At 41.7% G+C, this 13,581-nt stretch overlaps 1 protein-coding gene across 1 annotated transcript in view; it reads right to left on the bottom strand.

Moving 5' to 3' along the window:
* The window catches only part of LOC108528186 (uncharacterized), a 30,249-nt gene extending 17,175 nt beyond the window's left edge, over positions 1-13,074 (bottom strand). The window contains exons 1-3 of the mRNA XM_017869868.1: positions 13,014-13,074; positions 11,445-12,156; positions 1,680-1,780 (exon numbers count right to left, since the gene is read on the bottom strand). Coding sequence (XP_017725357.1) covers positions 1,735-1,780; positions 11,445-12,156; positions 13,014-13,074 — 819 coding nt within the window. The 3' untranslated portion in view covers positions 1,680-1,734. The remainder of the gene's footprint in view (positions 1-1,679; positions 1,781-11,444; positions 12,157-13,013) is intronic.
* Between the last annotated feature and the right edge of the window lie 507 nt (positions 13,075-13,581).

Genomic DNA, 13,581 nt, shown 5'->3' with positions numbered 1-13,581 from the left:
GCCATTTGCTGCTGACCTTGCAAGACATAACAACAGCTAGATGCTATGGGTTGAAATGTGTCCTCTCCCCCGTTCAAATGTTAAAGTTCTAACCCCTAGAACCTCAGATTTTGACCTTATTTGTAAATAGAGTTATTACATGATTAGTTAAAATGAGATCATACTGGGGTAAGATGAGCTCACAATAAAATGTGACTGGCATCCTTATGAAAAGAATGCCAATCCTGCTGGGCGCAGTGGCTCACACCTGTAATCCCAGCACTTTGGGAGGCCGAGGCGGGGCAGATCACGAGGTCAGGAGATCAAGACCATCCTGACTAACATGGTGAAACCCCGTCTCTACTAAAAATACAAAAAAATTAGCTGGGCATGGTGGCGGGCGCCTGTAGTCCCAGCTACTTGGGAGGCTGAGGCAGGAGAATGGCATGAACCCGGGAGGCAGAGCTTGCAGTGAGCCGAGATTGCGCCATTGCACTCCAGCCTGGACAACAGAGCGAGACTCTGTCTCAAAAAAAAAAAAAAAAAAAAAAAAAAAAGAATGCCAATCCTGCTGACACCTTAATCTTGAACTTCAGCCTTGAAAACCAGGAGACAATATATTTCTCTTCTTTAAGGGAGTGGTGCTTTGTTATGGCAGCTCTAGCAAACTGATACACTAGGGCTTATATGACACTTCATGCCAGATACTGTCCCAAGTCTTGTAGAGTGTTAAGCCATTATATCCCCTCCACAGTTTTATTGGGTAGGAGCTATGAATGCCCCCACTCTGAACTTGAGAAGACTGAAATATAGACATGTTTAGTAATTTGACCAAGATCTATCTCACAGCTAGTAAGTGGCAGAGCCACAACCCCCATGTCTGGTTCCAAAGCCACCAAACTGTTTCCTTTGTGCATTTGAGAATGTGATAAGAATCCATCTTAGAGAGTCTTAGAGAATCCTGCTGTTCTTAACATAATTTAACCCCAATCTAGCTAAATTCTGTTTTCCCTGATGTACTTTGTAAATTTTGATTAGGTTCATAGAGAGTTTTTCTTTCTGAAAACATGATAGATAAATACTGATATACAATATAATACCACTTAAATATTGTTCACTTATGTATAAGGCTTATCTGTGCATTTAAAACAAAGTTGTGGGATATTTTGTGGACCAAACTTGAAATGCTGGTTATGGTGGAACCAGAGATGGCGATAGGAAGGAAGCCTGGGTGACTGTGTGTGACGATGGGACCCTCCCCTTTATAGAGATACATCACACACACACACACACACACACACACACACACACACAATTGTGGTAAAAAAAAATACCTAGCACAAAATGTACCATCTTAATAACTTTTAAGTGTATAGTTCTGAGGTGTCACATCTATTCACATTGTTGTGAAACAGATCTCTCTGGAGCTTTTTCAAGTTGCAAGTCTATGCCCATTAAACAGCAACTCCCCTTCTCTCCTTCCCTTCTTCCCTTGGTCACCATCGTTCTACTTTCTGTTGCTATGAATCCGGCTACTTTAGATAGCCCTCAAAGCAGAATCATACAGTACAGATACTTCTCGAACTACATTGGAATTATGTTAATAAACCTGTGGTTAGTCAAAAATACATTTAATACACCTAATCTATCGAATATCACGGCTTGGGCTAGCCTATCTTAAACATGCTCAGAACACTTACATTAGCCCACAGTTGGGCAAAATTAACTGGCAAGCGTGGAAACTGTGGCTCGTAGCTACTGCCCAGCGTTGAAAGAGACCATGGTACTGAATAGCCTTAGCCTGGAAAAAAATCCAAACCTAAAATTAAAATATGGTTTTTACTAAATGAATATTGCTTTTGCACCATTGTAAAGTGGAAAAATTGTAAATCAAACCATCATAAGTCAGCGATGACCTGTACTTATCTTTTTTCTGACAGGCTTCTTTCACTTAGCATAGTGTCCTCAAAGTTCACTTACGTTGTTGCACAAAACAAAATTTTCTTCCTCTTTAAGGCTAAATAATATTCCCTTGTATGCACATACCACATTTTGTTTATTTATTCATCCATAAAGGGACATTTGTGTTGCTTTCACCTATCAGCTGTTGTGAATAATGCTGCTATGAACATGGATGTGCAAATATCTCTTTGAGGGACTGCTTCCAATTCATTTGGGCATTTACACAGAAGTGGAATTGCTGGATCATATGGTAACTCTATTTTTAATTTTTTGAAGAACTGCCCTATTGTTTTCCATGATGGCTGCACCAGTTTATATTCCTACTAACACTGTACATGAGGTCCTTCACATCCTTTCCAACTTGTTCTTTTTTTTTCTTTTTTCTTTAAATACTAGTCACTGTAATAAGTATGAGGTGATAGCTCCATGTGATTTTTATTTGAATTTCTCTGATGATTAGAGATGTTGCCATCTTTTCATTTGTTTCTTGGCCATTGATACACAATCTTAGGAGAAATATCTATTCAAGCCTTTTGCCCATTTTAAAATCTGGTTGTTTGATTTATTGTTGTTGAGCTATAACAGTTCTTTGTAAATTCTGGCTATTAACCCCTCATCAGATACATAATTTGCCTGTCCACTCTGTTGATCTTGTCCTTTGATAAACATTTGTAAAGTTTAACATAGTCCCATTTGTCTATTTTTTCTTTTGTTTCCTGTACTTTTGGTGTAATTATTCAAGAAATCATGCCAAGTACAATGTCATGAAGATTTCCCCTATAGTTTAGGAGTTTTATAGTTTTAGGTATTACATCTTTAATCCATTTTAGTTAATTTTGTATATGGTATAAGTGTCCAAATTTATTATTTTGCATATGGATATCCAGTTTCTTTTCCCCCAACACGATTTCTTGAAAATACTGTCCCCTCTCCATTGAATGATCTTGGTACCCTTGCTGAAGTTCATTTGACCATACACACGAGTGTTCATTTGGGGTCCTCTCTTCTATTCCATTGGTCTATTTGTCTGTTTTTATACTGATAACACACAGTTTTGATTACTGTAGCTTTGCAGTATGTTTTAACATCAGGAATATGAGGGCTTGTGAGTTCAACTTTGTTCTTCTTTTAAAATATTTTTCAGCTATCTGGAATCTCTTGAGATTTCACATTAATTTTAGAATAACTTTTTCTATTTCTGCAAACAATGCCATTGGGATTTTTATAAGGGTTGCATTGAATCTGTAGATCACTTTGGGTAGTACAGACATCTTAACAATATTGTCTTCCAACTTAAGAACACAAAATATCTTTCTATTTATTTAGTCTTCCTTAATTTCTTCCAGCAATATTTTACTGTTTTTAGTGTACAAGTCTTTCTCATCTTTAGAGTAGATTTGTTACTAAATATGTTATTCTTTCTATGCTATTTTAAATAGGATTGTTTTTTAATTTCCTTTTTCAGATTGTTCACTGTTGCTGTATAGAAATGCAAGATTTTTGTTTGCTGATTTTAAATCCTGCAACCTTGCTGAATTTGTCTATTAATTCTAATAGTTTTTCTGTGTGTGAAAGCTTCTGGGTTTTCTACATAAAAAAAATCATGTCATCTGTGAGCAGAGATAATTTTATTTCTTCCTTTTCAATTGAATGCCCTTTATATATTTTTACTATCCAATTGCTCTAGCTAAGACTTCCAATGCCATATTTAATAGAAGTGGTGAGAGGGGAGATCTTTGCCTCATTCCTGACCTTAGAGGGAAAGCTTTCCGTTTTTCACTGTTGAGTATGATGTTAGCTATGGGCTTGTATTAACTGCCTTTAGTATGTTGAGGTGGTTTACTTCTATTCCTATATTGTGCAGTGTTTTTGTCACCAAGGAATGTTGACTCTTGTTAAATGCTGTTTCTGCAACAGTTGAAATGATCATGTGACTTTTGTTCTTCATTCTGTTAATGTATTATAACTTTGATTCATTTTCATAAGTTAAATCATCCTTACATTCTAGGAATAAAACCCACTTTATTTAGGCCATGGTATATAATCTTAACGTGCTTTGAATACTGTTTGCTAGTATTTTGTTGAGGATTTTGGCATCTACATTCATCAACGACATTGGTCTGCAGTTTTCTTTTCTCATAGTGTCTTTCTCTGGATTTGGTATCAGGGTCATGCTGACCTATAAAATAACCTAAGTATTCCCTCCTCTTTAATTTTTTGGAATAGTTTCAGGAGGATTGGTGTTAGTTATTTTTAAATATTTGGTAGAATTCTCCAGTGAAGCCATCTGGTCCTGGACTTTTCTTTGTTGGAAGGTATTTGATTACTGATTCAATTTCCTTACTTATTATTGGTCTGTTCAGACTTTTCGTTTCTTCATGGTTCAGGCTTGGTAGGTTGTGTGTTTCTAGGAATGTGTCCATTTCTTTAGGTTATCAAGTTTGTGGAAATATAATTGTTCTTAGTATTCCCTTATAATCCTTTCTATTTCTGTGGCATCAGTTGTAATGTCCTTTCTGTTACTTCTGCTTTTAGTTAGTTGAGTCATCTCTCTTTCTTTCTTAATTTATCTAAGGGGTTGTCCATTTTGTTGATTTTTTTCTTGAAACCCAATCTGGTTTCACTGATTTTATTTCTATTCTCTATTATAATCATTTCTGCTATAATCTTTATTTCCTTTCTTCTCCTAACTTTAGCTTTAGTTTGTTCTTTTTCTGCTTTCTTGAGATGTAAAGTTAGGTTGTTTGTTTGAGATATTTCTTCTTTTTAATATATTATTGCATTTATTGCTATCAGCTTCCCTCTTAGCACTGCTATTGCCATAGCCCAGAAGTTTTGGTATGTTGTGTTTTCATTTTCACTTGTCCCAAGGTATTTTTTAATTTCCACTGTGACCTCTTCTTTGACCTATCGGCTGTTCAAGAGTATGTTAATTTATTTACACACGTTTGTGGAGTTTCCAATTTTCCTTGTGCTATTGATTTCTAGTTTCATCTCATTGTGATCAAAACCTTTTTGAATTTGTTAAGAGTTATTTTGTGACCTCATATGTTGTCTTTCCTGGAAAATGTTCCCTGTGCGCTTGAGAAGATTGTATACTCTGCTGTTGTTGGGTGGAATGTTCTGTGTATGTCTGTTAGGTCCAATTGGTGTAAATGTTTTAGTCTTCTCATTATTGATCTTCTGCTTAGTTATTCTATCCATTATTGATCTTCTGCTTAGTTATTCTATCCATTATTGATCTTCTGCTTAGTTATTCTATCTATTATTGAATGTGAGGTATGGAAGTCTCCTACTATTATTGTGTTTCTGTCTATCTCCCTTCAGTTCTGTTAGTTTGCTTTATATGTTTAGGAGCTCTCTGGTTTGGTACACAAATATTTTTTGTCATTATATATTTTTGGTAAATTGACCCTTTTACCATTATACAATGTCTTTCTTTGTCTCCTGTAACAGTTTTTGATTTAAAGTCTCTTTTGCCAGATATTGGTGTAGGAATTCCTGTTGTCTTTTGATTACCACTTGTATGAAATATTTTTTCTATCCTTTTACTTTTAGGCTATTGTATTTTCAGATCTAAAGTGAGTTTCTTGTAGACAGCATATAATTGGATCCTATTTTTGAATCCATTTAGCAAATCTATTTTATTTATTTATTTTTTTGAGACAGGATCTTGATGTGTTGCCCAGGCTGGAGTGCAGTGGTAAGACTGTGGCTCACTGCAGCCTGAATCTCCCAGGCTCAAGCAACCCTCACACCTCAGCCTCTCCAGTAGCTGTGACTACAAGTGTGCACCACCACACCTGACTAATTATTAAAAATTTTTAGAGAGATGGGGGCCTCACTATGTTGCCAGGGCTGATCTCAAACTCCTGGGCTCAACTCCCCAGTAGCTGTGACTACAAGTGTGTGCCACCACACCTGGCTAATTTTTAAAAATTTTTATAGTGATGGGGGGTCTCACTATGTTGCCAGGGCTGGTCACAAACTCCTGGGCTCAAGCAATCCTCCTGCCTTGGCCTCCCTAAGTGCTGACATTACAGGCATGAGCTACTGCGCCCAGCCCAATCTGTATCTTTTGCTTGTGGAGTTTGTTTACATTTAAAGTAATTATTTATAGGGAAGGACTTAGTATTGATATTTTAGTTGTTTTATTGATCTTGTAACTTTTTTGTCCCTTCTTCCCTCTCTTAGTGGCTTCCTTTGTGTTTTATTGGTTTTTCACAGAAGACATAAAATTGAAAAGGTTTTACAACCAATTTAACACAGACTACAGTCAATAATAATAGATCCTGGTTGTTCACCATCATGCTATTGTACTGGTATGCTCTTTAAAAAAAAAAGTCTAAAGGCTGCATTAATTTGCATTTCTTTGATTATTTCTAAAATTGAGTATTGCTTTATTTCCTTCCACCTTTCTGTCCTTTCTTCCTATTTCTGAGAATTGCCTTTTCATATTCTATGCTTATCTGGTGTTGATTGTCCATTTATTAATATGAAACATTTTTTGTAAATTAGCAATATTTACTTTGTCATATTTTGCAAATATTTTTCCTAGTTTGAAATTATCTTTCAGTTTGTTTATGGCATATGAAAGATATATACAAATTTATCATTATACATATTTAACATACGCAAGTTTTATAACATCATATAATCAAATCTATTCCTCTTTTCTTTACGGTTTCTGCCTCTAGTATTCTGTTACCTAGTGCTAGAATTACTTGTCAGGAGTCACATTTTCTTTTGAACCTATACTTCCAAGTATTACTTGCACTTTATTCTGTTCATAACAGTTTCAATGTTCAATCCATTGAATGTTCTATATCTTATGATAGTCCTTGAGATGAGCTGTTTATTTTTAATTAGTTTTTGATTGATCAAGACATATGTTCAAGTAAAATTTTCCTTTAGGTTTTATTGTCTATTTTTGAACCATTGTATTTCTGACAGTGTCTTTCTGTTGTTTTCTCATCTGAATAAAACCTGAACAAGAGCTCTTGATTTATAGACTTTTCAGCAATGTTTTCTATAGGCTTTTCTCTTTTGGCTTTTAAAGTTGCAAAACTGTTAGGGATTTTTTAATTTATTTGAATTTTTTTTCTTTTAAGATAATTTGTATTCTTTATTGTCCACCCAAACCCTGCAGAAGGGAATTTTTTTAAAAAAGAGAACATGTGTGTGTTACCTGGATGCTTATACTTTCTTTAATCTTGAAATTAAAAAATTGCACATAGTTGTGTATAAACATAAGTACTCCAAATTTTAATTCAGGTATTTTTGTAGCTCAGGAAGGTTTTCTGTTATGACTGTATTATTGTATATACTGCGTGTGTTTTCTTCAGAACATTAATTACCCATATGTTAGATCTGCCATTTTCTTCCTCCATATCTACTATCTTTTTTCTCATGTTTTAAAATTCTTTGTCCCTATTTAATTGTTTACTTTTTTTGCTACTGAAAAGTTTCTTAAATGACCAATGTTTAAGTTTTCCATTTTTTTTTTTTTGCTTTTTTCTTTTTTTTTTTTTTTTTTTTTTACTGATACATTGCATATTTTATTCCTGGTATTGCACTTTTAATTTCCTCACCATTTTGCCTATAACTTCTTCATTTTCTTTCTTAGTTCAGCTATTTTTCAGGCACATTGGAATCTTGTTCTATACCACTTTATCTTCCCTTCTTATTTCTTGCTTTAAAGAGCCTATGTATGGTTGAGACTTATGGTTACCACAAAGCAGTTGCTCTCAAAAATTTCCCCCCTTCTTGGTAATAAAACAATGTTGAAAAAATATACCTCCCTGCCTTTTTAACACCATGAACACTTATACCTTATAAATTATAAAATATTTTTATAGGTCCCCTTTTTACTGTTGTTTACAACCTTGAACAAGGCAAGATCTATTCAGGCTAGACATTTGCCCACAGCAGGCTATAGACACTCTCTTGATTCCTAGCACCGTCTCTCTGGTTGCTGTTAGTATTTATTCTGGCTGATGTAAAATTTCATGCCCAGTGAAATTATTAAATAAAACTGTGGGACCAGGAAAGGAAAATTAACACTTTGTGGTTGCATCATTTTTCACTATCTTGCTGGTGTCAGGATGAGGAATCTGGGAAGCAGGGTCTGTCCATTGTCTGTTCAGCCTTCAGGTTGGTAGGAATAATGCCATAACCTATGTCTCCCTTTGCCATCATGAGCCAAAAGGATCTATTTTTAAAACCTCACCTCTATGTACTAGCACCTCCAGGAAGTTTGTGGTGTCCAATAAGCAAGGGTCTAGGGAAGCAGCCTCTGGTTGGCTCCTGCTGCTGAGTGGTGAAAATTGGAGTAGGTTTAAGGCTACCTTGCTACTTGGCTTTATTCTGATAACTGAGCTCCCATCTCTCTCCAGAGAATCCCAACCCCAAGGGCTTACATCTAGTCTTTGGAGCTATTTCTGTTCTTCATTTTTATTTCCTTATCAGTCTTCCTTTAATGTTATGCCTGCATTGCTCACTCTTTCATGCCTACAGCATTGATTCACAGTACAAGAATTTGAAGATATTTCAAATTATTCAGTGATGGATCACCTAAAATTTTAAGGTATTTGCCTGTTTGCTGAAGATTCCTTCCAGCAATTTAAAACTTTGCTCATTCTCAATGGCCTCTTGGTCACTTCAGCCTACCAAATCTGACATTTGAAATAGATGCCATCAGGTGGTGTGGTTTGTGAGATGGCTCTGCCTTACCCCAGAAGGATGCAACTTCAGCGGCTCTACCACTATGCTCACTTTTCTAGAAAATGGAAAGAAACACCTCTACTTGGAAACCTTGAGACCATTTTTTGCGTTTGGAGATAAAAGTGATTTGCCAGTGTTTCATAGGTGGCCAGCGAGGGGACTGGGGTTAGAACCCAGGCAGTCTTCCTGGCCCCAAGCTCTCATCTCCCCACTGCACTGTCCTAGTCGTGCACTTCAACATGGGGCTGGGTTCAAAATTATTGCACCATTTTGCCACCTCTTGTTTTCTGGTAATCCCAAATACTAGGAAATTCCAGTGCCAAGAGCCAAGAGTTCAAAGTAGCAAAGGAAGCATCCCAAGAAAAGGGCCTTGTAGTTCCAACTGTACCAGCATAGGTCACCCAGCACTGGCAGTGGGCAAACACCTACACAGAATGTTGTCACTGAGAAAAAATGGCATGCAGAGCTGGCTGAAACTGAGAGTGCAGGAGGCCACCACTTCCCCTCTGCTGTAATGTCACCCCAGGGGCCACAACAATGGGTTCCACCGAATGTAGACATAGGACACTTGGCAGTCTGATGCTAAATGTGCTGCTACCTGGCCAAGGCCAAGAACAAGCTCAGGGGACCAAAAGGACAATTATTCCTCTGTCAAGCTCCTACACATCCATTTTAGTCAGGATAGGGCATGTTATGCTGTGGTAATTAACCACTCTGAAACAGCATTGGCTTAATATAGTTAAGGTGTATACTCCCTCATCCAAAGTCCACTGCAGGTCCAGGCAACTCTTCATGCAAGGATTCAGCTGTCAGCTCTTGATCTTGGGACTTCAGAGGGATTGCCACAGTGGGAAGGTAGGACTGGAGGACCTGGCACTGGCAACTAAAAGCTTCAGCCTGGAATTGACATCCATCATTTCCCCTCACATCCCATTGGCCAGAACTGGTGCCAGGATCTCAGCTGCCAAGCGGGGAGGTACTGGCTGTGGTCAGTACTAGAAGTTTCTACCACAGCTCTGAAACCTGATCATTTTGAGGAGAAAGGTGAAGGGTAAAGTTTGGCATATTTTTCTTTTCTTTTTCCTGAGAGATAATGTAAGTTCACAAGTCTTAGGTGCACAGGTTGATGAATTTTCACAGAGTATGCATGCCAAGCAGGATGCAGCTCAAGATACGCAGCGCTCACAGCTCCCCACCCAGTATCCTGGTGCCCAAGCAACTACCTCCAAACTTCTCTTCTGACCTCTAACACTGTAGATCGGTCTTGCCTGGATTTTGTATTTTATATAATGGAATCCTTAGTAATACACTCTATTGTATCTTTTCATTCAATACTTTGAGATTTATCCATGTTGCTGCAAGTATTAGCAGTTTGTTTTTGTTGTTGTTGCTGTTGTTGTGCAGTATACCATTGCATTCTTAAAACACCACCATTTAATTAATATTTCCACTGTTTAAAGACATTTGTTAGAGGATTAAAATAAATAAGTAAAGTTGCTGTAGGCGATCTTGACCATGATCAGGAACCTAGCACTCGGTTCCCTTGGGTATACACAGGAGTAGAGTCGCCGGTTCCTATGGCAGGCGTTTGCTTACCTCGATTAGATGCTTCCATGTGGTTGCTCCAATCCACTCTCCCATCAGCAGGGGATGAGATTCCAGTTGGTTGTTCCACATTCTCATCAGCACTGGCCTTGCTGTTTCAGTCATCCAGTGGCTGTGATACGGAATCGAATGTCACTGATTTGCAGTTCCCTGATGCTAAGTACCCTTTTGTGTGTGGATTGACTATCTGGATCTCTCCTTTTATGAAATATCTTTTCAAGTCTTTTGTCAATTTTTAATTGAGCTATCTATATTTTCCTTGTTGTAGGGGTTCTTCATATTTTCTAGTCCTGAGTCGTTTATTGAACAAAAGGCAACTTTTTTTGTGAGTCATCTTTTTGCTCTTAATGGTGTCTTTTGAAGTTCATTTTAATAAAGTTCAATGTTTTCCTATTTCTTTTCCGTTTAGTATTTGACAGTATTTTGATATTATTGTCAAAATATACACAGCCAAGTCTCCTCGTGCGTTATCCTCTGCTCAGGGGGCTCTCAAGGGGACTAGATGCAGAGAAGGGGAGGGGAGCAAACTTGAACCCCGAGTTCCCTGATTAATAAATAGGGACCGGCGGGAATCCTTACCACAGCAGGGAGGAGGCATTGGAAGCCTGAGAAGGGAGACTAGACTCCCCTGCCTGGAGGCTCGGGCAGCAAGTAGGGAATGGAAGCAGAGGCGTGGGTCATGAATGCTGCCCCCCGTGAAGCCCATGGTCCTGCCCTCCACAGTCAAGGGCTGACCAAGTCTCACCCTCAAGTCAAGCAAGTAGACCACTCCTGGTGCAGGGGGATCCAGGAAGGTCCCTGAAGAGTCCTCTGCTGTCCTTCCCTTCTGGTGACCACACCTGCGTCCACAAGAGGAGTGGCTGCTCCTCAGGGGAGGGGACAGCAGCGCCCAGTGTCCCTCCTCGCCTCCGCGCGGCTGCTCTCCGTGTCCTTCCTTCTGTGCCTGGCTGAAATCACGAACATGGACGGCCCGTCTGCCTCCTCTGCTTCAGACTATAACAGGACTTCGCCCCAAAGTGCCGGGAAACGGCAGTTCCACTACCAGACAGGTCTGCACCCAAGAGAAATGTGTGTGCACGTTCACCAAAACCACATGAGAATGCTGACAGCAACCTTATCCCTTCTAGCCCCAGACGAGTGCCCATCAACAAAAGAAGGGGTAAAGCGGGGCTCACCCTCGCAGTGACCTGGACACAGCAGCGAGAGCGCACTGCGTGGATGACACACAGCGCCGCGTGGAAGACGCCAAGCTCGGGGAGCGGGCGGTGTGATCCCCTAGCTCCAAAGCGGCGCAAAGGCCCCAGGCGCCAGGCCCTGCGGGGCCCGGGCAGCGTGCGATGCGCGGTCTCTCCACTTGGGGACTGCTGCTCCGGCGAGTCCAGTAAAGCTCAGTAAGCTGTAGCTCGCTGGACACGTCAGGACGCGCACTACACGCCAAAAAGTTAAAAGAGGTCTGCGCCAGGGAGGCGCGCGGGCGGGAGACCTCGACTCTCAAAGCGCCTCCTCCAAGCCCTCCGCCGCGTCTGCTGGGGCTGGGGCGGAATCCTCTCAACCCCGCCGGGGCTCCCTCCCGGCCGCGGGGCTCGGAGCCGACGGGCCGCTGCCGTGGAGACGGCCCTTTTGAGCTCGGACAAAGCACTCTGGCTGCGGCGAAGGGCCCTGGCCGCCAGGCGGCGCCTTCTGATGGCGCAGGGCGGACTGGGAGGCCGCAAAGGACGCGGGGAGGGCTGGGAGGCGAGAGGCCGGGCCTCCGGGTTGCCGTTCGCTGCGGGACAAGCTCCCTGTCCTGTCCCTTCCTGGGGGCGCCCCTGCAGTGAGAAGCAGAGCTGGCGGCGGGGCCCAGCCCCTCCCAAGGGCGACTCCCCTCCCCCCACAGGGGGCCGGGGCCTGAAGCCGTCACAGCGGTGTTCGCTGCTTCCTATTCAGGCTGTGCTGGCCCGAGGCTCGGCGTGGTCTCGCTCTCTTCTCAATTCATTTTAGGGGGACAGGCAATACATTTACATGGTTCAAACACAAAAATGATGAAAAGTTTGCTTTGAAATACTTGCTTTCCCCCAGCCCTGTCGATCCTGTTCTTCTGTGCCCCCTAAAGGCACCTTCTGCTCTTTGCCTATCACAGGCTTACGCCAAAAGCCAGCAAAAGAATGCAGCAGGGCCACTCCGCTTCTTTGTCACAGCAAAAGGAGCCTAGGCTGCCCTTGTTCTTGTTCGCCTCCCTCCATCCTTCCATCCTTCCTTCCCTTCCTCCCGCCTTCTCGCTTTCGCACCCTCCTCCCCTCCTTCTCTCCTTCCTTTTTCCTTCTCTCCCTCTTTCTTTCCTCCCTCCCTCCCTTCTTCTTTCCTCCCTTTCTCCTTCCTTCTTTCCTTCCTTCTTCCTTCCCTACTCCTATCCTCTCTTCCTCCCTCCCTTCCTCCCTCCTTCTTCCTTCTCACCCTCCTTCCTTTCTCTCTCCTTCTCCCCTTCCTTCTTTCCTTCCTTCCTTCCTTCCTCATTCCCTCCCTTCCTCCCTTCCCCCTCTCCTTCTTCCTTACTCAGTCCTGGAGCCGTTTCCATAGGCCTGCACAGAGCTTTTTCATTCTTTCTGACGTCTGCCTCAAGTGCTCCCAGGTGTACCCATGACCTTTTCAACGGACACCCTGTGGATAGGAACTTGGGCTGTGTGCGTTCCATTTTGTGCTCATGCAGGTGTATCTATAGGATCAATCTTCCCTGTTTTCGACATCCCTAACTACTGCCGGCTGACCCTCCAGCCCCACCATGGCTGTGTACCCAGCGTCAACCACCTGGAGACTTGCCAGGACCATAAGTCCTGTGGCCCTGACTTCCTGACTCTGCAGCCCTGAGTCTCTGCCTGCAGGGGCCTCCTGCTGAGGGAGGACTTGACTGACCAGATCTGCCTCCTGGGCAGGCCCCTTAGATGGGACCTCATGTGAGCCTTTGGTTTCCAAGGACCAAACCATGGAAGGCTCAGAGTGACTAAGAGGTTCAAAGACTCTTAGGCAGTGAGGTCCACAGGAGGTAGGAGCCCCCAGTGGTGTGATGTGGGAGCCAGGTCAGATGCAGAGGCCCAGGCCCGGTGTGGATAGGGGCAGGCTGGAGGGGCTTAGCAGGGGGACCCCACACACTGGGCTGCCAGCCTGCAGCCTCCAAGGCCAAGTGTGAGGCCTGTGGGGATCCTGTGTGTAAGGCCTTTGACTTCGCCTGTGTGAGAAATGAATATCTCGGCCAGTGGGTGAGCTCTGTGTGCCACCCAAGCACGAAGTCCACTTTCTAACCTTCATGTGAACTTCATGATCCATGATGGAAGTTGA

This window comes from Rhinopithecus bieti, unplaced genomic scaffold (assembly GCF_001698545.2).
Source record: "Rhinopithecus bieti isolate Rb0 unplaced genomic scaffold, ASM169854v2 scaffold_5333, whole genome shotgun sequence".
Taxonomy (NCBI): Eukaryota; Metazoa; Chordata; class Mammalia; order Primates; family Cercopithecidae; genus Rhinopithecus; species Rhinopithecus bieti.
This window is presented reverse-complemented; position numbering and strand designations above follow the sequence as displayed.